The 21,684-nt window shown below is 41.3% G+C and overlaps 1 protein-coding gene across 8 annotated transcripts in view; it reads left to right on the top strand.

Annotated features, from left to right (window-relative positions):
- The window catches only part of FRMPD2 (FERM and PDZ domain containing 2), a 125,163-nt gene that overhangs the window by 59,369 nt on the left and 44,110 nt on the right, over positions 1-21,684 (top strand). For all 8 annotated transcript variants that reach the window (XM_017504652.2, XM_037729966.1, XM_037729971.1 and 5 more), the window contains 3 exons: positions 2,611-2,766; positions 7,660-7,845; positions 13,516-13,672. In XM_017504652.2, coding sequence (XP_017360141.1) covers positions 2,611-2,766; positions 7,660-7,845; positions 13,516-13,672 — 499 coding nt within the window. The remainder of the gene's footprint in view (positions 1-2,610; positions 2,767-7,659; positions 7,846-13,515; positions 13,673-21,684) is intronic.

Here is a 21,684-nt window from a genome sequence, read left to right as displayed (position 1 = left end):
TGCTAGGACTATAGGAGTGAGCCACCATGCCCAGCCGATTTTTCTATTTTATAAATGCCATAAAAATAAACGTAATTGACCCCAAATCTTTTTCAATTCCACCTGAACGTTTTCTCCTGGATATATTCCTACCAATAAGATCCTGGGTCAAAGATCCTAAATGCTTTTCTAAAAATGTTTTAATAGACTTTAATGTTTGGAGCAGTTTTAGATTCACAGCAAATTTGAATTGAAAATACGGGGATTTTTCCTATATCCCCATTCCTCTACATGCACAGCTTTCTCCTATAGACACCATGAAAATCCTGTACCAGAAGGTATATTTGTTACAATCAGTGAAACTACAATGATACACCATTATCACTGAGAGCTCATAGTTTAAACAGAGGTTCACTCTTGATGTTGTACATTCTATGTGTTTTGACATATGTATAAAGACATGTATCCACTATCATGCTATTGCTGAAGTCAAATAAGGAGATGAATCTCTAAATTTAAAACAATTTAGTTGGGGAAGCAAGAATTGCAGTTTGGGGTATACTCACAGACTGGGTGATCTTTGGTGTGTCTAAAGAACAAAGAGGAGGTTGGAATTTTTATTAGGAATAAAAATGTTAGTTTGAAAGAAAACTCATCGGCACTTGGGAAGGTTTTGGGAACTGAAAGCTCTGATTGGTGAGTGACAGTGGGTGGCAAAATGAGTCTTAGAGTCCCAGCAGATCCTTTCAGCAGTTGGGCTTATGGAAAAATTTAATTCTTGGAGTAGGTGCTATGTGCCCCAAGTTCATTTTCTTCCTGGCTCCTGGACTCTGATTTAGTTGGATGTGCAAGTGGGATGTGAAAGCCTCATACAGAGTAGTTTCACGGCTCCCCAAACCCTCTGTGCTCCACTTATTTATCTCTTCCTCCCTCTAAACCTGTGATCTTTTTATACTTCCCTAGTTTTGTTTTTTTCAGAATATCATATGGTTAGGATCATACAGTATGTAGCCTTTTCAGAACTACTTATTTCATCTAGTAGTATGCATTTCAGGCTCTTCCATGTCTTTTCATGGCTTGATAGCTCATTTCTTTTTAGCACTGAACAATATTTCATTGTCTGCATGTACCAGTTTATTTATCCATTCATCCGCTGAGGGACACCATTTGCTTCCAAGTTTTGACAATTATGAATAAGGCTGCTATAAAATTATGTGTGCAGGTTCTTGTGTGGACATAAGTTTTCAACTTCTTTTGGTAATTACGAAGGAGTACGATCGCTCAATTGTATGGTAAGCATATGTTTAGTTTTGTGAAAAACACGCATACCGAACTGTCTTCTAAAATGGCTGTACCATTTTGCAATCCCACCAACAATGATTGAGAGTTCCTTTGTTCCACATCCTCACCGACATGGTGTTGCTAGTGTTCTGGTATTTGGACATTCTAATAGCATTCTAAATGCTTTTTTATGCACTAGACTGTTGAGCAGTGTCTTTCCATTTGTGATGGAGCTGAGCCCAAAACCAGCATTGGCTAGCACCAATCTGAGCATTCTTGGTCCATGGCTACATGAGGACAGACCTGTGCCACATCAGGAGTGTGGGAGGTGGTGGACCCTGTGCTATTCCCTTCAGATCCCCCCATCAGGCCAACTCATTCACCCCTAGCCCCAAGAAGGCCAGATTCTCCCAACTCCCATCTGCCTTCCTCATGAGTAACTGCCCTCAACTGGAGGGAAGTGGCTTGCCCAGGGTTAGGCTGGCAAGGGCATCCTGAGACCAGGGCACGCAGATTTGAAAATACAAAGGTAGGGTCAGCTTCTCCCTCTGCCTTGTCCTGCATTCCTCATTCTATACAGTGGACCCCAAGATCACTCCTGCATGGACTTCTGCATACCTCTTTCTGCCCCAAAGTCTGTTTTCAGGGAACTCAACATCAAGCAGTGAGTGACTCGAGCTTACATCCTCTCCTAGGGGAATGCAGCCTCAGTCTCCCAAAAAACACACTTGATGAAGGGCTGGGGGTATCCAGTCTCCCCTTTTTCAGGGGGCTACTCATTGAACACCTTCTTGTGCAGCAGCAATGATGCCAAAGCTAAGACCTCCCTGGTGAGAAGAGACAGTGTGCTGGGAGTGCATGTAGACAGAAATGTTAAATGAATTAAAAAAATACATGGAGTTTTAGGACCAGGGTTTTGCTGTGCCTTTTGGTAAGGTGTGGTATCATGGAAAGTGTGAGGCGAACAAATCTTGTTTCTATCACTTCCAAGTGCTGTGAGCTTCGCCTTGTTGAATGACCTCTCTCCTTGCTTGTCTTGGCAATGGCCATGACAATGCCATCTTCAGAGTATTTCTGTGAGAATCGTAAGAGTCTTATGTGTTCTGTGAACTACCTGGCATAAAAAAGGGGCTCAAAAACAGCTCCTTTACTCTCTCCTTTCTGTTTGTGTCCTGGGGTTTGGCCATGTTTCTAATGTAGTGGAAAATAATATCCCAGGTGGGCACCTTGAGGAAGGCTCTTTCTCTGGAGCCCTCCTGGAATTGTGAGTACAGAGAACGTTTTCATTCCGCTCAGAGTCCCCCGGACAGTGTCTTGATTGTGCCCTCCCCCTCTACATCTTACTTCCAGCAGGTGGAGAGTAAGCCATACTTTCATGTTGAAGATTACATCCCAGCGAGTCTGATAGAGAGGACGACTGCTCTCCGGGTCCAAGTCGAAGTCTCAGAGATGCACCGGCTCAGCTCTGCACTCTGGGGAGAGGATGCTGAGCTGGAGTTCTTAAGGGTAAGGCCTTCTTGACTTGGAGAGAGGTGTTAGTCTTCAAGGGAATGCAGCCAGGGATCCCCTCCAGAGCCTTCTTGGCGGTGGGGAGGCAGGTGTGTGCAGACCCACAAGGAGGCACAAGCAAGGGTGGAGCCCTAGGAGGCAGGGAGGGGCAAGGAGAGGCTTCTGGAAGCAGCTGGCATTGGAAATAATCCCAAAGAGGGCAGGATTGAGTGAGCTGGGGTGGGTGTGGTAGGGCTTTTCCTTAATGTTTTGTTTTTTTTTTTCTTCTTGCATATAGAGTCTCACTCTTTGCCTTGGGATTATAGGCGCACTCCATGCCTGGCTAATTTTTGTATTTTAGCAGAGATGGGGTTTCACCATGTTGACCAGGCTGGTCTGAAACTCCTGACCTCAGGTGATCCACCAGGCTTGGTCTCCCAAAGTGCTGGGATTACAGGCATGAGCCACTGCCCCCAGCCAAATCTTAGATCAGCATTCCAGACACTTTCCTGCAAGCAGGGTGGCAACATTTTTCATAGTTGACACATAGGACAACAGAAGTATAAGATCAGAGAACCAGAGAAAAGTTGTTGCAAGACCGCAAGTTTGCAGCCCTCCAGGGAGCAGTTCTCAACAGAGCACAGCTGCTGTGGCCCATGCACAGGGGTGCAGCTTGGGCCCCCTCTCTCTTCACCAGTGGGGCAAAAACGGTGGCACTGCAGACCCCCGTGCAGGCACACACAATGATGAATACGTTTTGCTACTCCACGACCTCCCCTTGCTGTGGGCAGGCACTGGAAAATGGAGACAAAAAGCAGGTGCTCTTTTTTCCCAGGAAGCTCCACATCTCATGGGGAGGATTGCGGCATACCCACAGGCACACAAAGCAATAAATGCTCAATGGAACAAGAATAATACCAGCTACCCTGTGTCAAGATGTGGGGACCAGGAAGGGAGTGGCCACCCTGCTGGTGCAGATGCAGCTGGGGGGCAAGTGGGTGGAGACTCACAGCTTCCCCAGGACGGGATACAGGCTGGGGAATTCGATTAGGGGAGCAGTTTTAAAAGGAGGCTAGGAGATTTGTACATTTTTCTGTACAAAAGTCAGGTAGAAATATTCTGTTTGTGTTTTCTTGCCCTTAATTGAGATAGGTACTTGAAAACAAACCAGCCAAAGTGAGGTCAGGCCTTTGCATTTTAGTCAGTCATTTTGCAGAACTATCCCTGTACCTAACACGGTGCAGCCTGCGTTTCACTTGAGAAGCACTGATGAAGCGTGATCAAGGCACTCTCTAATCAGGGCTGCACATGTGTACCCTATCAAGGGGATGAACCTTTCCCTTGATGAGGAACCAGTGGGAACTTCAAAGCCATGTGATAATGAGTGGTCACAGAGCCACGGAACCACAGAATCCAGTCTAGAGGCCAAGGACCCAAACCTGCAGCAGGTGTCTGCAGGATGGACGTTGCCTTCTGGCCTCTGCCCAGACCCTGACTTTGTGTGCTGAGCTCGCGGTCAGGGTCCCTCCCTTCCTCATTGACAGATGAAATACGATTGTAAGAGAGGCTACCAGGCTCAGAAGCAAAAACACAGGAACCTTTTTTCCCCATTCACAGAAAGCACTGAATAGATTTGATTTCATTTACGTGCAATCTTTATGGTTTCAAGGAGCACTCTTGCTTTTGTAGTTCCCCTTGGTGGACTGGTTGGGGCTGTTAATGCTGGTGTTGCCTGCTTGTGGCACAGAGAGACAAACTAGACAGGGCTTTGTCACTGAGAGCCTCTCATTAGGGTGAGGGTTTGTTAAAGGTTTTTTCCCCTTCCCTGATTATAAAAGTAAACATTTCCTCATAATTCTGCCGCCTGGAGATCGCGCAATTACATCTGGGTATAGTCATCCTTCTCTCTTTGGTCTGTGCATTCCTATATAGGTGTACATGCATATATGTTTAAATCAGATTTATATTATATATGCACTTTTTTGTATGCATATAATCCCATAATTCTAAAAATTTGAAAACTTCTTTTGAATTAACAAAGGTTGTACTCTAATTTTTTCTCTCAGTGCTCTATTATTTAACGTATAAATCGTTTCCAGTGTGGGACTATTTGAAACAATACTGGGATTAGCATCTTTTCCATATAAATCTTTGCTATATTTCTGCTTCATTCCTTAGGGATAGAATCTCATGAGTGGAACTACAGGGTTGAAGGTAATAAACATTTTGAACATTGTTGGTGTATGTTACTAAGACACCTTGCACTGCAGCTGTTTCTGGACATTTCCCATCTCTTCTGTTGGGCCAATGCCTGGAGGGCCCTGGATCCTCAGAGCCCAGCACAGAGCTCTGTTACTACTATACAAGCATTCCTGGATTATTTAATTAGAGCTCCTTGTGGCTCTTGTTTTTCCTTAGAAAAAGGAGGAAACCGTTATCAGGAGGCTGCCTCTTGGCCCCCAGTTCACTGATGACTAACTCTGCCAGTTCAGCATCTCATGCTAGCAGCAGGCTGGGCAGGAGCCCCGTTTGGGGAATGCTAAATACTGTAGTCTCTGTGTAGATTCACAACTATATTAGCTTATTAATCCCAGAACAACCTGTTTAATGTGAATTCAGTGTTTCCTAACTTCCTCAGCCATGGAGCCATTTTCCCACATAGTTGTGGATTGTAATATGTTATTAAAAGATTTTTTTTCTTGCTATTGAAATCATACTGGTTTTATCCTGTAACAAATGCATTCTCCTGATAATTACAAATGCTTTATAAATATCCTTTGTAAAGGGTGGCTGATAATCAATTTTAAGACACCGTTGTTTTTATAGGAAATCATTTACTGCTGGGAGCTGGTTTCCCCAAATCACTCCCTCAAATCTGTACTGAACAGCATTATGAGAAGGAGTTGCTCTGATTATTCAGCATATTTGGGTGGAATTATAAGGTCAGAAAACATGAATTGTGAATCTCTTGATGAATATCCAGAAATAATAATCCATTTGTTTCGGAGAATGTTCAATGCAGCAAGGGTGCGGTGTGGCTGGCAGGCAGGAGTGCTTGGTCCCATCTCAACTTTGCTGCCTGTTGTAGGGAAGACAGGCCCCATAGTAAGATGGCCCAAAGCACCTGGAGAGGAAATGACCCTCTGAAAGGAAAACCAGCAATAACAAGGCAAAGGGGGCAAGGAGAAGCATCCTAGGAGACTCCCTAGTAGGCAGGGAATGAAGGCAGACATCATTATTTTATTGTTTTACAGACCGAAGATGCCATTGACAATATTAAGCATTTCCAGGCCTTTTGGATTCCCTGTATTTTAGTTTTTAAGAGTGAAGACTCAGGAGCAAAGGCTCATCTTTTCACATTTTCCATTCCTGGTTCCAAAGCAGGAACTTAGACAGGTTTTGTAATCAAGAGATAGCTTCACCATCTCTGTGATTGTTCTGAAGATTAAATAATAATGAAATTATGCTGGGAAAGACTTAGCATAGTGCTTTACCAGTAGGATACTTGAGGCCCAAAGAACTGAAAAGCATCATGTCTCTCTCTGTATAGTTAAACAATAAATGAAATATAAACAAATACTAAACAATTGAAAAAGCGTAAGTCTAGCAAAGGCATCTTTATCCTAACAAGGACTACTTATTAATGCTTAAATTTTTTTAAAGAAATAGCACACGAATTCTTTAAAAGTATCCACCTAATTAACTTGGGGTGGTCCTGCTTTGTTAAACTTGAATCACATGCCCAGTCTGGCCACTGGATATTTTAGCACCAGCTCTCAGTAAGTATTGATTTGGATGATGATGATGATGACACGGTCTCTCCGAAGTTAAACAAAGGAGGCTTAGGGTTCAGAAATGTAATCAGAACCCTGTGTGAAGAGCTGTGGAGTCTGCAGGCAGCATAAGCTGTCTGCATGGGCTTCATCAACGGTGGATGGGCAAGGAGCCTGAGAGAGGAGCTCTCAAAAGCCATCATTTGTCCCTGTTTTTGTGACCGTGCCTGGGGGTGAGAGAGATTGGATAGGACATGGATGCTTTCTGCTGGGGCGTAGGAATGGAATACTAGATCTCAGCATTGCAGCTCTTCTGAGAGGGTTACAAATGTGTGGGTCCCAGAGACACATCAACCTTCTGATGGGGACTGGCGTCTTCCTGGTGAAGATAAAGGTGGGAAAGCCCAGGGTGGGAAAGTGATTACCGTTCAGATGTAGTAACATTTGTGTTCATTCTATACTCTGGTCTCTTATGAGCTTGGTGGCCTAATGCAGTCCCCAGGTCCAATTGACCCGTGGCCCCTGGCAAAATTTATTTCTCTAATCTGGTAGACAGAGGCAAGACTTTGGGGTATGGAAACGCCCACCAAGGCATTGCTACACGGTGAGAAATGCCAAAATGAATGGCCATTGTCTCTGCAGGGTGGTTCACAACTAACACTGGTGATCTGGAACGTTGCTTTCTGTGCCTGAGCCTCAGTTTTCCTATCTGTCATGTAAAGGAGTTGGAACGGAAAGTATTGTAGACTCTGATTGACACAACCAGGAAAAGAAATCTCTTACCTTGAGATGTCCCAGAAGAGTATGAATTCTAAAAATCTTATTCAGAATATTATTATTCTACTGTATTATTTTCATAATAACTGTGTTCTAAGTACTGTTTTAAGTATTCCATGAGAAAAGTATTCCTTGGGCTACAAAAAAAAAAAAAAAAAGGAAAATTCTATTGTATCAGAGATGCAGAGAAATTCTGTATATAGCAAATAAATTTGTTCGACCATGTTTCCTAAGCTTGACAATTCTACTCTTTTTTTTTCAAAATCCCATCTATGTGTTTGGCATGGAGTGAATGGTGTGAGGCCCATTACTTTAAACCATGTGCCTACCTCTTCTAAATCAGATTTTTTTTTTTCTCCAGGTCACTCAGCAGCTCCCAGAGTACGGTGTACTGGTTCACCAAATATTCTCAGAGAAGAAGAGGCCAGAAGAGGAGATGGCCCTGGGGATCTGTGCCAAAGGTGTCACAGTATATGAAGTGAAAAACAACAGCAGAATTGCAACTTTACAGTTTCAGTGGAGAGAAACCGGGAAGATTTCAACTTATGTGAGTGTGGCTCAGTTGATAAATAACCTGCACTTCATTTTCCTTTGATTCATTGGCTGCTTAAAGTGGCAATGGGTCACGGGTTATATGGCTTTCTCCTGACTGAACATTCTCACAGCCTGTCTGTTCATTAACGTGCATTCTGGGGCATTGCAGGATATTTGGAAGAAGTCTACCAGGGGATTTTGGGAGGTCCTTAGGAGGCTATTTCTTCCCTACCGTTCCTTGCCTGGACCCCCACACAGCCCAATGAACAGCCATTGGTCTAAAAGGCTACACTTTCCTTTTGGGTAAAATTCTCTTAATTTGGAGACCCCATTAATGTTGAGAGCAAGGTTAGAGGTGGGAGATGGGGGGTTGAGGGTATAGTTTAAGTTGAGTGGAGCCTGCAAGGTTTGAAACTTCTTCCCGTGTTTTAATTTTCCCCTTGCACACAGTGTGCCGAGGCCTCTGGTCTGTCTCCGAGGACTACAGATGTGCTGCGGGACACTGAGGATTGTAAATTTTTGATAGCTCTTGAAAATCTCAAAGTCTATTTTTGAAATACAAAGTCCCCATTAAATATATAACATTTGGAATCTACTTGAACACTATCTGCATGAATATTTCTACCTCCTGAAGTGAGTCACTCTGGCACTGTACCCTGGTGGCTGACAACCCCTGCCTGTCCTATAGTTGTTCCAGTCAGTATCTGCATCACTTCAGTGATGATTTATTATAAAATATGAAGCTCCTTATCTTGTGGCCCATGAAAAAATTTTTTTTCTATTTAATTTTCTCTATGGTTAAAAACATTTTCTATCTAGATCACTATTTGTATCATTTGATGTTAAGAGTTTCCAGGGTAGAACAAAATTGCTTTCATCCATTTTCAGGATGTTTCTTTTATTTCATCCATCTTGGCTTTGAAGTTATCATATTGTCAAGATACAATTTCATAATAAGTCATTGTTTGTCTTCAGGAAAAAAGCTTACATCTGAAAATAAACAATAATTGAGCACAATTTAATTGAGTTTATTCAAGTGGTCTGTACATTATCAGGAAATGGACTTTTTTTCAAAATTATTTTGACCAAACTCAAATGAAACAATATTTATATTTGTGAATTTTTCAGAATTTTAATTACTCAAATTATTTTAACTCAACTGAAAGATTACATGAAGAACTTTATTTAATAAATTGAATACTACTATATTACTTATTTTCTTTATTGCATGTTTAATTGTTCAGAGTTTTCAGTGCACTGTATTTAAAACACTCATAAAAATGCAGATAACCTAAAAAGTAATTTTTTTAAAATGGAATTTTTTGAAGCTGTAAAGCTCAACAGTCCCCTTAAGTAGGTATTTTATGTATAAATTGGTTTAACTTTTATGGATATTTGTTTCCCCCCCATCAAGGGATTTCTTTATTAATTAGTTGATTATTTCTTGATTAAAACTGGGAAGTCATCAGGCTCAGAAGACAAACTTAGTAGCTTAAAAAATAATTAATTAGGAGTTCCATTCTCTGATGATCATCCTCTTCCTTGGCATGAAAAACTTATTTTTACGGAATAGTCATCGGATGAAGTAATGTCACCAGCAGCTTGCTGCAAATCAAGCATCTTATGCAGAAAATGACTTGAAGTCTTTGTGTTTCTGTAAGCACAAAATAGGGAATTCAGTGAACAATATGAAGGTTAACTCAGGAAAGTGGTTTTAATTTTGCTTTTTAATACCTGAGGCCAAAATTCTTCAAACAATTACAGATCATTCATCTTGCTGGCCTGCACCAAAGCAGCAAAGGAAATAGAGAAAGATGCCATTTCTAAAGAATATGATTCGCAGAAGTGTTAGCATCCACGTGTGGTTTGATTGTTCAATCAAAAGCCCATTCCTTCTGGAACAATAAACCTACGCATGTTAGTAACTGTTCTTCGTTATCACCACTAGTTAAATCTCTAAAGAGAAATAATACATGGAAACAGAAGCATATACAGGCTACGTAGGGCCCTCTTTATGAAAAAGAATACAAAGTTACACATGATAGCATGAAAAAAATCTTTAGAATGAGAAAAGAAATCACAAAAACTTCATGAATTTTTAAAAGCTGAACAAATCCTGCAAATATCACAAAAGTCAGCAAGTAATATTTTTATTAACTCCCTGGCAATGTCTATAATACTTTTTTTCTTTAAAATTTTTAATGGCATACTCTGATTATTTTTCCATATGATGGCACTTTCGTAACATTTTCTCTAGAGAGGATAAAAATATAGTTTAAATATAGTTCAGCTTTTCTTCTAGCACAGTGGATTGAAGTCTGTTTTTATTATTGAAAAGATTAATCGGATACATGAAACCCGCAGCTTTGCACGGAAACGTTTTTCTCTTTCTAGTGCTGCTACAGAGTTCTTTGTTGCAAATGCAGGAAACTTAACAAATTCTATTTCGTGGGATTTCCATTAAAAATTGCGTGGTGTATTGATAGTGGAGTATACACAATTATAGAGTATATCCCTGATAGGGCAGCATTTCAATTGGATGAGTATTTTTGAGAACTAAATTATAGTTTTTCATTTTTGATGATTGCAAAAATTTCCTGCAGATCAGCCACTGGCTCTGTACAGCTCATGCTTCTTTCGGGCACTGGGTATTGTAGGGCATGGTCAATTTCATATGGCTGCTGACCCTGCACCTTTCTGCTGAGATTTAAGTGAGAGAGAAAAATGGAAGGAGTATTCTGGGATGGCTCGCAATAAAGTAACTATTCTAGAAGAGACTTCAAAATCACCTAAATAAATCCAACTAAATCTAAACCAAGTATATCCCCATCTCAACTTCTTAGAGGAATCTGGTCCGTATCATCCAACACCACCTGGTGTATACCACCTGTTGTGAAGAGAAGTGGCAAGGAGTGAATGTTTGAGTAGAAGGAGTCAGTGGTCTCAACCAGTTGGGGTGAAAACATCTTACTTTCTGCATATTATGAGACCATGTAAATGTATTGTCAGGAAGCGGTGACCCAAGTGAGGGCCCTGGAGCTTCAGCTTATTAGCTTTGTGGCAAATCTGCCCTGCCTAGAAAAATATTATTTGTATTTTATACAAAGGTGTACCAAAACAAATAGCAACAACAAAACAAAACAAAATAAAAAAACTCCTGGGGATGAAAATATTCAAAATTGTAAACAGATGCTTTGAAACCAACATGTTACAGAAGCACCTGCTATGAATTGCTTGGGAGTGAAAGTAATCGGGGTTTTCGCCATTAGAAGTTTTTCTCCATTTAAAGTTAATGGCGAAAACTATGATTACTTTTGCACTAACCTAATATGTTTCTACTGCAACCACAGAGGTGTAAAGAAAGGATTTCATGCTGGTGCTGAAAACCCAGAGATTGGAGTTATACATCATCGTATACACAGAGCAGCAGCTCGCCTATGAGAAAGTTTGTCTGCGGATAAGAATTTTCTATTAAATGATGTTATCAAAAATGGTGATAAATGGAAATAAAATCCAAACCACTACAGTCAAGACTGTTTTCAGTTTTATGTCAAGAAATGGAATCAGCATTCCACTCTGGTGTTTGAGACCTTGGAGCACAGGCATCTGAAAGGAGAGTTTTGCTGAGAGTTTATAAGCTAAAAGAAACTTCGGGGTGTGTGTGTGTGTGTGTGTGTGTGTGTGTGTGTGTGTGTGAATGATTCTCTCTTTTCAGATATGTTAAAAATAGTTGTTACATTTTAAAAAGTGATTTATTCTTTCAAGGCACAGTGGCTCACGCCTGTTAATCCCAGCACTTTGGGAGGCTGAGGCAGGAGTATCACTTAAGCCCAGGAGTTCAAGACCAGCCTGGGCAGCATAGGGATACCCCTGTATCTATTAAAAAACACAAAAATTAGCTGGGTGTGGTGGTGCCTGCCTGTGGTCACAGCTACCTGGGAGGCTGAGGTGAGAGGATCGCTTAAACCCAGTACGTCAAGGTATCAGTGAGCTATGATTGTGTCACTGCACTCCAGCCTGGGTGACAGAGAAAGACCCTGTCTCAAAAAAGGAGTGACTTGTTCATATAAAAATGCTTAATATCTGAATAAACTTAATATAAAACTGTCAGGATTGCATGAAAGCCTACCAGTGTGTATTGAAAAAGTGTATGGATTTCAAGCAAATATTCAACTTTGAAAAAGTGTGGATACATGATCAGTTGAACATTAAAGAAGAATTATTATGACTAGTAGAGCAGCATCTATGAATGCTTGAGAAAACACATCATTTAAAGAAATACTAGTTATAGTACAGTTCAATTGGATTCAGAATCCGTTCCTATTAGCCTAAGGAGGCTTAGCACTATACTTGTCAGTAAAAGTAAAGAGTATACAGAGAATGAGCAAGTTATCTAAAATTAAGTTAATGGTAAAAGGGAGTTTCTCAGAGAAAAAGCAATGAATATTTATCTGCCTTTTGTTGAAATCTGACGTGCGTGAATGGAGTTTCTTGGAAATGGTGACTATCAGGAATTAAAAGAGATCAGCCTTAAGGAGGATCAGGGGTTTCCAGGAGCCCTTTCAGGCATAAGCCCTGTTTCTATAAAGTTATCTTTATAGGAGCAAGCTGAAGGTTCTTATTGAAATAGATGGAATATCTAGAATAAAGATTTTATTTGGGAGTTTTATATTAATTGATATTTAATATTACCTAGATTTATATTTTATTATTCTTATCAGAATCATACATTACAAAAATATTTTTTTTCACAAGGCTCTATACAGGTTGCCTCATACAGGTCATCTTCACCGGTTTAGCCCAGTGAGCTGGACGAATATCATCACTTTGTATATGGGCCTTGAAGGTATAATGCGGGGAAGCATTTCTTTGTGGTGTGACCTAATTCCTGTGGCATTCTGAGGACGCTTGCTCTTTTTTTTTTCATCCGTAGAATGAAAATACTGATAGAATCTCTTATTCTGTAGCTGTGAAGACAAAATAAATTATACTCCTAAAGCATTTAGAATAGAATCTGCCACGTTATAACCAGAAATATTACAACACACAGGTTTTTGTTTGTTTGTTTTTTTATCTTTTTCATAACCCGACTAGTGGAGGTTTTGTCGACAACTTCTTGGAGTCTATGCAATAACAACAATGGGAATACTCAGTGGCTTTTCATAAGGCACACTGAGGGTTAGGTTCTGTCCTTGCTCCAATGTACCTGACCCATTTCATATTCTTTACACCCAGCATGCTCCTTGGAAAATAGCAATTGTTTGATAAACAATTTGATTGAAGAATGAAGGAAAAACTAAAAAGAGGGATTTTCTTTAAGCTAAGAAAAATATCAGGCTGGTCAAGCACAGTGGCTCACTCCTGTCATCCTAGCACTTTGGGAGGCCGAGGTGGGAGGATCACCTGAGGTAAGGAGTTTGAGACCAGCCTGACAAACATCAAGAAACCCCATCTCTACTAAAAATACAAAGTTAGCTGGGCAACAAGAGCAAAACTCTGTCTCAAAAGAAAAAAAAGAAAGAAAAAGAAAAATATCAGGCCATGGTCAGACAGCATCTGCCATGTACTCCTGGATGCCTGCTACAGGATGTGGAACTGAGGGACTGAGCATTTTCTTGCAGTTGTGCATCAGTGGAGGGTTGACGGTGATCAATCTATTAAAGTCCATGTTTGCTTTCTTCAGCAAAAAAAGTTCACCATCACAAGCAGTGTCACTGGGAAGAAGCACACATTTGTCACAGATTCAGCCAAGACCAGTAAATACTTACTGGACCTCTGCTTAGCCCAGCATGGGTTTAATGCACAGATGGGCTCTGGGCCGCCTTCCCATGTTTTATTTGGTGAGTAAAAGCTGTATTCTTCACATTCACTTTAAAAAGTTTGTTATTTCATAAAATAATTTGTATAAATAGATACAATTGATCTGGGGACCTCTGATAGAGTTGTAAGTCTCTCTAATAATGACAGAAATACAATAAAAATGAGATACAGTTTTATTTTCTCATGTTGGCAAGAACTAAAATAAAATAACACTGGGAGGGTAAATCGATATGATCTTGTCAGAGGGCAATTTGAAATATACATCAAAAGCCTTAAAAAGTACGTGTCCTCTTGGCCCCTTAATTTTACTTGCAGATAGATATTTATCCTAAGATAATCAATATAGAGGTACACAAAAGTTGCTGCTCATGGATATCTACGAGGGTGTCACTTATGATAGTGACCACTTCAAAGCAATCTAAGTATCCAAACATAGAAGACTAGATAAACCAAGAACATTTATATAATTTAGACAGTAAAATTAGTTTTTGGACAATGATGATATGTGAAACTGTACATATTATGGTGCTAAGTGAGGAAAAGGAAGTTAAAAGACTGTATCTAGCACTGTCCAATGACACTTTCTTCAATGATGGAAATATCTGCCCTGTTAGTGTGGGAGTCACTAGCAACACAGATCTATTGTGAACATAAATTCTCTGAAAAGGAATTTGAAGGAAAGAAAATTTATTCCAGTCAGCCTGCAAACCTGGAAGACATAACCTTTGGTATAAAACAAAGATGTTTTCTAGAGAACAAAGAGAGGGCTTGGGTTTTATAGAGAGCGTTCCCACCCAGGTTCCCAATCAAGTTCATTTATGCAAATGAGGGAGTCAAAGTTGCATAGTTTGGATTTGTTGATGCAGTGATGTTCTGACTGGTTGATACAGCTGAACCCTCATTTCAGGAGGCAGGTGAGCTCTGACTGGTTGGTTCAGGTGAGTTCTGAGTCCCGAAGTTAAACAGAAGGGTGGGTATTCAGGGACCTCATAGTACCCTAGTCAGCAAATGGCCGCTTGGCTTTATTTTATTTATTTTTATTTTTTAGGTTTTAGGTTTTACTTACTTATGAAACATAAAGCAATTTTGGACAAAAGGTAACAAACCTTGACATTTCTATGGCTTAGTATATCAAAGGTTTGCTTCTCAGGCGCTTCTTAGTTTGGCTGTTTGCTGTTTTGCATCTCTCCTCCAGTGAATTGGGGTCTCACCTGCTTCCACAGAGAGCTCCATTATCTAGAACAATTACTCCAGAAAGGAAAGCGAGAGCCGCAAAATTGCACAAGACATTTTAAGAGTCAGACGCCAAAGTGACTCATATTCCTTCCATCTGCATTTCATTAACAGAACATAGTTACACGACCCCCAAGACAACTGGAAAGGACTTCCTGTGTGCCCAGGAACAGGAAGTGGTGTGATGCTGCACCATGGCCGTTGCCGTTAACGGCTGCAGCCATCTGCTGTATCACCCTTAATTCAGAGTTTGGTATTAAATTCATAGCAAGGCCAGATTACTGAAGAGGCAGAGTTTGTAATTTGTGTTTAGATTAGAATCCTTGCAAGGTAAAACACTAACATGTCTCTGCAGTACACATAATCTAAAGATCAGGTGGACAGCATGATAATCTGAATGCAGCACAGTTGAAGATTACCTATCAAGAAGAATAACAAGGAATATCCTATTAAACAACCGTGGGAACACCTGTACCAATCGGGAGGCTATTTCCTGCTGCTTAGCAATTACAGTGAGAAATGTAACTCATCACATTCTCCTACTTTTGGTAAATTGGCAGATCTTTGCTAAGCAAATAATGTAAATACCCTTATTTTACCAGGACCATATCTTAAAAATTTAAGGTACCTTGTATAGTAGGATTTTTTTTTTGGCCTGATCTCATTTTTTTAAAACAAATTTCAACTTTTATTTTAGATACAAGGGGTACATGTGCAGATTTGTACATGGGAATATCACGTGATGCTGAGGTTTGGAGTCTGGATCCTGTCACCTTGGTAGTCAGCATGGTATCTGATAGGTAGTTTTACAACCCACCTCACATTCCTCCACCCTCTAGTAGTCCAGTGTCTATTGTTCCCATATTTATGTCTATGTATGATCAATGCTTAGCTCCTGCTTATAAGGAAGAACACGCGGTATTTGATTTTCCATTCCTGCACGAATTTGCTTAGGATTATGGCTTCCAGCTCCATCCATGTTGCTGGATACAAAATCAATGTACAAAAATCTGATCTCTATATACCAACAACATCTCAGGCTGAGAGTGAAATCAAGAACACAATCCCATTTAAACAATAGCCACAAAGAAAATGAAATGCCAAGGGATACAGCTAACAAGGAAAGTGAATAATTTCTGCAAGGAGAACTACAAAACACTGCTGAAAGAAATCAGAGATGACACAAATAAATGGAAAACTATTCTATGCTTATGGATTGGAAGAATCAATATCGCAAAAATGGCCATACTGCCCAAAGCGATTTACAGATTCAATGGTATTCCTATCAAAGTACCAATGTCATTCTTCACCAAATTAGAAAAAGGCTATTCTAAAATTCACATGGGACCTAAAAAGAGCCTGAATAGCGAAAGCAATCTACTTTAAATTTGGGCCCAGCTAGCCGCTCAGAATTCATCTTGAGGGATTGGCTCTTTCAAGTTCACATTTGTTCACACTATTGAGTACTTGAAAGGTGGCAAAAAGAATGAGGGATTAAATTTTCAATGTAATTTCATTTTCATCCAGATAAATTTAAATGGCTACATGTGCCTACTGTTTTGAATAGCATAGTTATAGATAGATACACAACACTAATTTTGTTAATATTAAAGTGTTATAAGAAAGAATACAGAAATGAACTGCACCAAAATGTTACTTGTTATTACTTTTGGGAGTTAGGCAAGTGATCATGACTATTTTCTCTGCATTACCATTTTTGATATTTGTTAAACTTACAACAATGAACATGTATTATTGATAAAACTAAGAATGAGACTATTGGTTAAAATGAGGCACACATCACATAAGGCTAGTTAATATTTATTGAGCATTTACGAAGTGCTATGGAGCTATTTACTTTTTCTTGGCATTATGCTAAGTACTTACACTAATTATCTCCCTTATGTTCATGATTTACTGTTTACTCAAACTTCCCTTGTTAAGTAGCCCCATGAGGCAGGTACTAGCATTATGGGGAGGAGCAAACTGAGGCTTGGAGAAGTTAAGTAATGTGCTAGCTGCTTGGTGGTGGGTCTAGCCGAGGTCTGAACCTGTGGCTGTTGGGGCCCAGTGCCTGTACCATGGCCTTTCATAACCAGCCAAAGCATGGACTTCAGTGCTAGAGAGACTTGGTTTTGCGCACTGGCTTTACCACAGCTGCTGTCAATCTCTAAGCGTTAGTTCTTCTTTGGTCATAAAAGGGAGCAGTATAATATAGTGATTAGCACCCTTCATGTTCAGAGCATGGTCCCTGGACCTGGAGCATGCATGTCATCTAGGAGCTTGCACAGGATGCCAAATCTCAGGCCCCACCCCAGACCATCTGAATCCAAATCTGCCTTTTAAAAAGAATCCAGGTGGTTTGGCTATACATATACACTTTGGAAACACTGACTTGGAATGTGGCCTGTGGAGCCCAGTAGACTCAAGGGAGCACCACGTTCTAGCCATGTGACTTCAGGCAGCTCACTTCCCCTTTTGGAACTGGAGTGTCCTCATTGGCGCCCACAGGCTATCACGTAGATTTGCGCTGTGCTCGAGTGGGATGGTGCGTCTAACATTTCTAGCTCAATGTCTGCATTCTGTGCTCAGTGTGAGAGTAGTAATGGTGGCTCCTGTTCATGGGGGCTTGGTTCAGTGCCAGCCAATTCATATGGGAGCTGTGCCATTGGGTCCTGGGGCTGGCACAGGAGTTGGGGTCAACTGGGAACGAAAATTGCTGAACTTTGAGATTCAGAACCAAACGCAGAAAATAATGGTAGCTTATTTTATTACTTGCAGCAGAACCAGATGAACATATAAACATTTCATTGAAACCACAGGCTGGTGGTTCCAGGATATTTCCAGGGAGCCAGAGGTGACAAATGTAAATTAGTTATACCTGACTTGCCTGCTATTGCTAAGAACAGTGTGTGAAACACCATCAATATTGCTTTTATTGCCTGATTTCAGTGACTGTAAAATATTTGTAAAGACTCCATGAGCTCACTTGTAAAATTAGTCCTTTCGGGCATATTTGACTTGTAATAGGCTGTTTTCTCAAATTGCACATTTTACCATCTCAGGAGTTTTCAGGAATCTAACATTTATTTGTGTTGAAAGGATGAGTTTAGTAAAACTTTCCTTGCTTTTTAAAATATTTCTTCATTTTAGAAACTCTCTCTGCAGACACGATTTTCAGTGACTACATGCAGCTGAGAACTGGCTGCCTCTAGCTGACAGTCCCACACATCCCTCAAGCTCAGGGCATCCACAATTGATCTCTTCCTCTCACACAACTCGCATTGCCATGATATTTTTTTTGTTCGGGTGGGTCCACCCAGCCTCCCTACAGGAAACTGGGAGTGTCTGGGCGTGCACCCTCTCTTCCCAGCCCACCTGTCCCCAAAACAGAGAGAGAGATGTCGAAGCAGGGGAAACCCAACACATCTCGTATCCTTCAAGTGTACATCTCGTGTCCAGCATAATTTTGTCCTTCTCAGCCTGCAGAGTGACCTTTCAAAAGGACCAATCCAATCATGTTCTGTACTGAAAACTTGTTAACGGCTCTCTGCGGTCTGTGGGGACAAGCTCAAACTTCTTCTTCTAGAATGGCATGGCAGGCTCTTCCCACTCTGATCCCAACCCTGCCATATGCCTTGCCTTGACCCTTCCTCTCTGCTCACTGGCTGTTTACATGCCAGCTTGCGGACTGTTCAGCACACCAGGAAGGCTCAGCTTCCAGGGCCTTTGTGCTCAGCATGGCCTCTGCCTACAGCGCTGTTCCCAACCCCTTCCTGGCTCAGACCACCAAGATAAGTCCAATTCTCTGTAAATAAATTTAAGGTAGCGTCCTCCTTGAAGGCTTTCCTGATTGACTGCCCCCAGGTGGCTCTTCCTAGGTGGATGTACCACTCACTCTCTGTGCAGACCTCTGTCTTCTCACCTGTACTGTTCTGCCGTTTTTATTTGTGGGTATGTCTGCCTGTAGTCGGCAGTGGACTGGGAGTTCCACAAGAGCAGCTCCAGCACAGAACAGAGGTATGTCAGATGGCAAGTGGTTAATACATGCTTTTGGATGAATGAATGGATGATTTATGGGGAATTACAATCATTTACTAAACCCTTCCCATTTTTGATATTTAGTTCGCTTTTTGTTTTTCAGTATTACAAATACTATGATAAATATTATTGGAAGAAATATTTTTCTATATTTTATATCTATTTCTTGTAGCTAGCTTTCAGAGTGTAATTGTTGGGTACCAGTGCAGGGCATTTTTAAGGTGACTGCTGTTTTCCTGAGTGCCATTTTCGAGGCCAATATTGTCCTACCTGTTTTGTTGCATCCTTGCTGGGATAGATATCATCATATTTATCTTTGTTCATTTTATAGGTAAAAGTGATTTCTCACTGGCTTTATTTTGCAGTCCTTTGATTCTTGAGCAGTTGAGCATTTTCCAAGTGCTTCTTAGTCATTCTTCTGTGAATTGTCTCAATGAGCATATTACTTTATAGTTATATTTGGTTCCCTGGGGAGAAAGATAGATCACTGAGCTTTTACAAATGCATAATTTCACGACTAAATCCGGCAGGATCTGTCAGCCCTGCAGAGTGGGGCCCATGGGCCTTTGCTTAGCTCTTTCTTGTGGATGGCCTGGGGGCTGCAGGGATGGTCTCAGCACTTCCACAAGAAGGCTGTAAGACAGCAGATTTGCAGTGAGCTGCCCAGAATCTTGTCCTGAGTCTCTTCCTCGTGGCCCTTGGCTCTGAGTGTATCATGTGCCTTTGCAACTGACTAGGACTTTAGCCCTTGACATGCAGATGGATTCAGTCTTATTTCCACAATTATGCTACAAGTCACCAATAGCAGGGAATAGAAACCATCCACTGTCCTCGAATCGCCAGTGGCTTTGGGACATTCTTGGCAATGCTTTCTTCCATTCTTGAAAGACTGTCTACTTTTTTCTCTCCCACCTTCCAACAAATCCCCCCTCCACTGTTTGTCCACCCAGTCAGCCCCATGAAAGTGAGGACTGGCAATGACACTGGCACTCATCAGCAGCCCTGCCAGCCCACAGCTGCAGTCTGAGTCCCTGAGGCTGAGTGCTTGACACCCAGGGTCTCATTTCCTGACCTCACTAAGCGGCCCCTCTCCTGCTAACCGAGCTTCGTCCTCAGGCTCCAGGTGCTTTCCAGCATCTCACAGGCCCTTGAGCTCTCTCTCCTCTGCTAACTTCTGTGAGTCCTCTGCCTCTAAGGAATTGCTCCTTCCTGTAATCACAGTCTCTGTGCAGTCGTGCTTCAAACCCGCTAAACCTCTCTGAGCTGAGACCCTACCTCCACTGACTCTGCCTAGAATATCCCCCCGTGGTTATTAATATCCATCGTAGCCAAGTCTAAGGTCACTATGCCTTTGGGCCCTGGTGGACAGAAGGCTGGGCGTGTCTCAGGTCAATCTCCCCTGCTGCTGTCACTGTTTCTGTGTCCTCAGCATAACCATTTTCCAGCGTGGACTGTGGAGTCTGCAGATTTGAGTATGAAGCTGCCCTACCACTTACCGGCTTTAGGACAATGAGCAAATTATTAACACTCTCTTAGCCCCAAGTTTCATGATCTATAAATTGAGTCTAATAATATCTAACCCATAGGGTTATTGTGAGGATTAAATGAGACCATGCAGATAACGTGTTTCCTGCCATGCCTGGCACATAATAAGCATTCAGCAAATATTAGTGGTTGGTGTTGCCATTACTACTGTTGTTGCTGTTTGTGAACAAGGCCAAGCTCTGGGGTAAGATATTCTGCAATTTGTGCAAAAGCTGCAGGTCACATTTAATTTACTTATATTCTTTCATTGCTTTTTGCCTACTGTATGTGAGTGATGGTACCATAATGCCTCACGCTTGCAGAAAATTCTCACAAAGTATTTTTTTAAACGCTGGCTTTTTCAGTGAGCACAGCCCTGGAAAGGAACCAGACACCATTGTAGGAAAGAGAGGGAGGTCTGTTTAAAGAAATATATGCCCCTGGATATCCTGGAAGTGGAAGCACTTCACCAGGCCCTAGAAGTACATGTGCACACACACACACACGCACACACACAGAGAAACCGGGAGCCACACCACTACCATGTGTCTGACCATTCTTTCCTTCTTGGTTTTAACAAGGCACAGATGGTCAGAATGTAGTCATCATTTTCCTTTCCTAAAATACTAACTTGGCTTTATGTAAAGCCTCATTAACTTGAAAGCTCTATTTTTTAAATCCCATTTTTTTTTTAATGAACAACATGAATAGTGAAGTGGAGAATTACTCATATCTATGGTCTTAAGTTCAAGACTTCATCAAAGTTCTTTATTAAACATTTCTGCATGAAAGGACAAAGGGAAGTGTCAAAGCTGGAGGGACCCAACACGTCTCCTATTATATTTCAGGAAATAGGACCTTGCACTAAATATGATTACCAGGGCAAACTAAGCTCTGTAGAGATTAAAGGTTATACTCCGCAGAGCAGAGCCTAATCTTGGGATCCCAGGAGATTTGGAAGGACATTTGTTAGAATGTTTGGGAGGACAGATCTGTAAAAGCAGAAAGCAGAAGGGGATGGGGCAGCCGATTTCACAGCAGGCTCTGTGGGAGCCTGACATGCCTGCAAATGCTCTAGGGTTAGCACCCATTTAAACAGGCTCCTTGGCTCTGAGTCCTGTCAGCTTCAGGGGGAGAGAGAGCATCTTGTCTCTTCCTTTTTCTGTTTCTGAGGTATCTTTCATTAGCAAGTGCTAATGAGGAGAACTTGCATTCCCAGGGATTATCGCAGGAG

This window comes from Cebus imitator, unplaced genomic scaffold (genome assembly GCF_001604975.1).
Source record: "Cebus imitator isolate Cc_AM_T3 unplaced genomic scaffold, Cebus_imitator-1.0 Scaffold326, whole genome shotgun sequence".
In the NCBI taxonomy this organism is placed as follows: domain Eukaryota; kingdom Metazoa; phylum Chordata; class Mammalia; order Primates; family Cebidae; genus Cebus; species Cebus imitator.
This window is presented reverse-complemented; position numbering and strand designations above follow the sequence as displayed.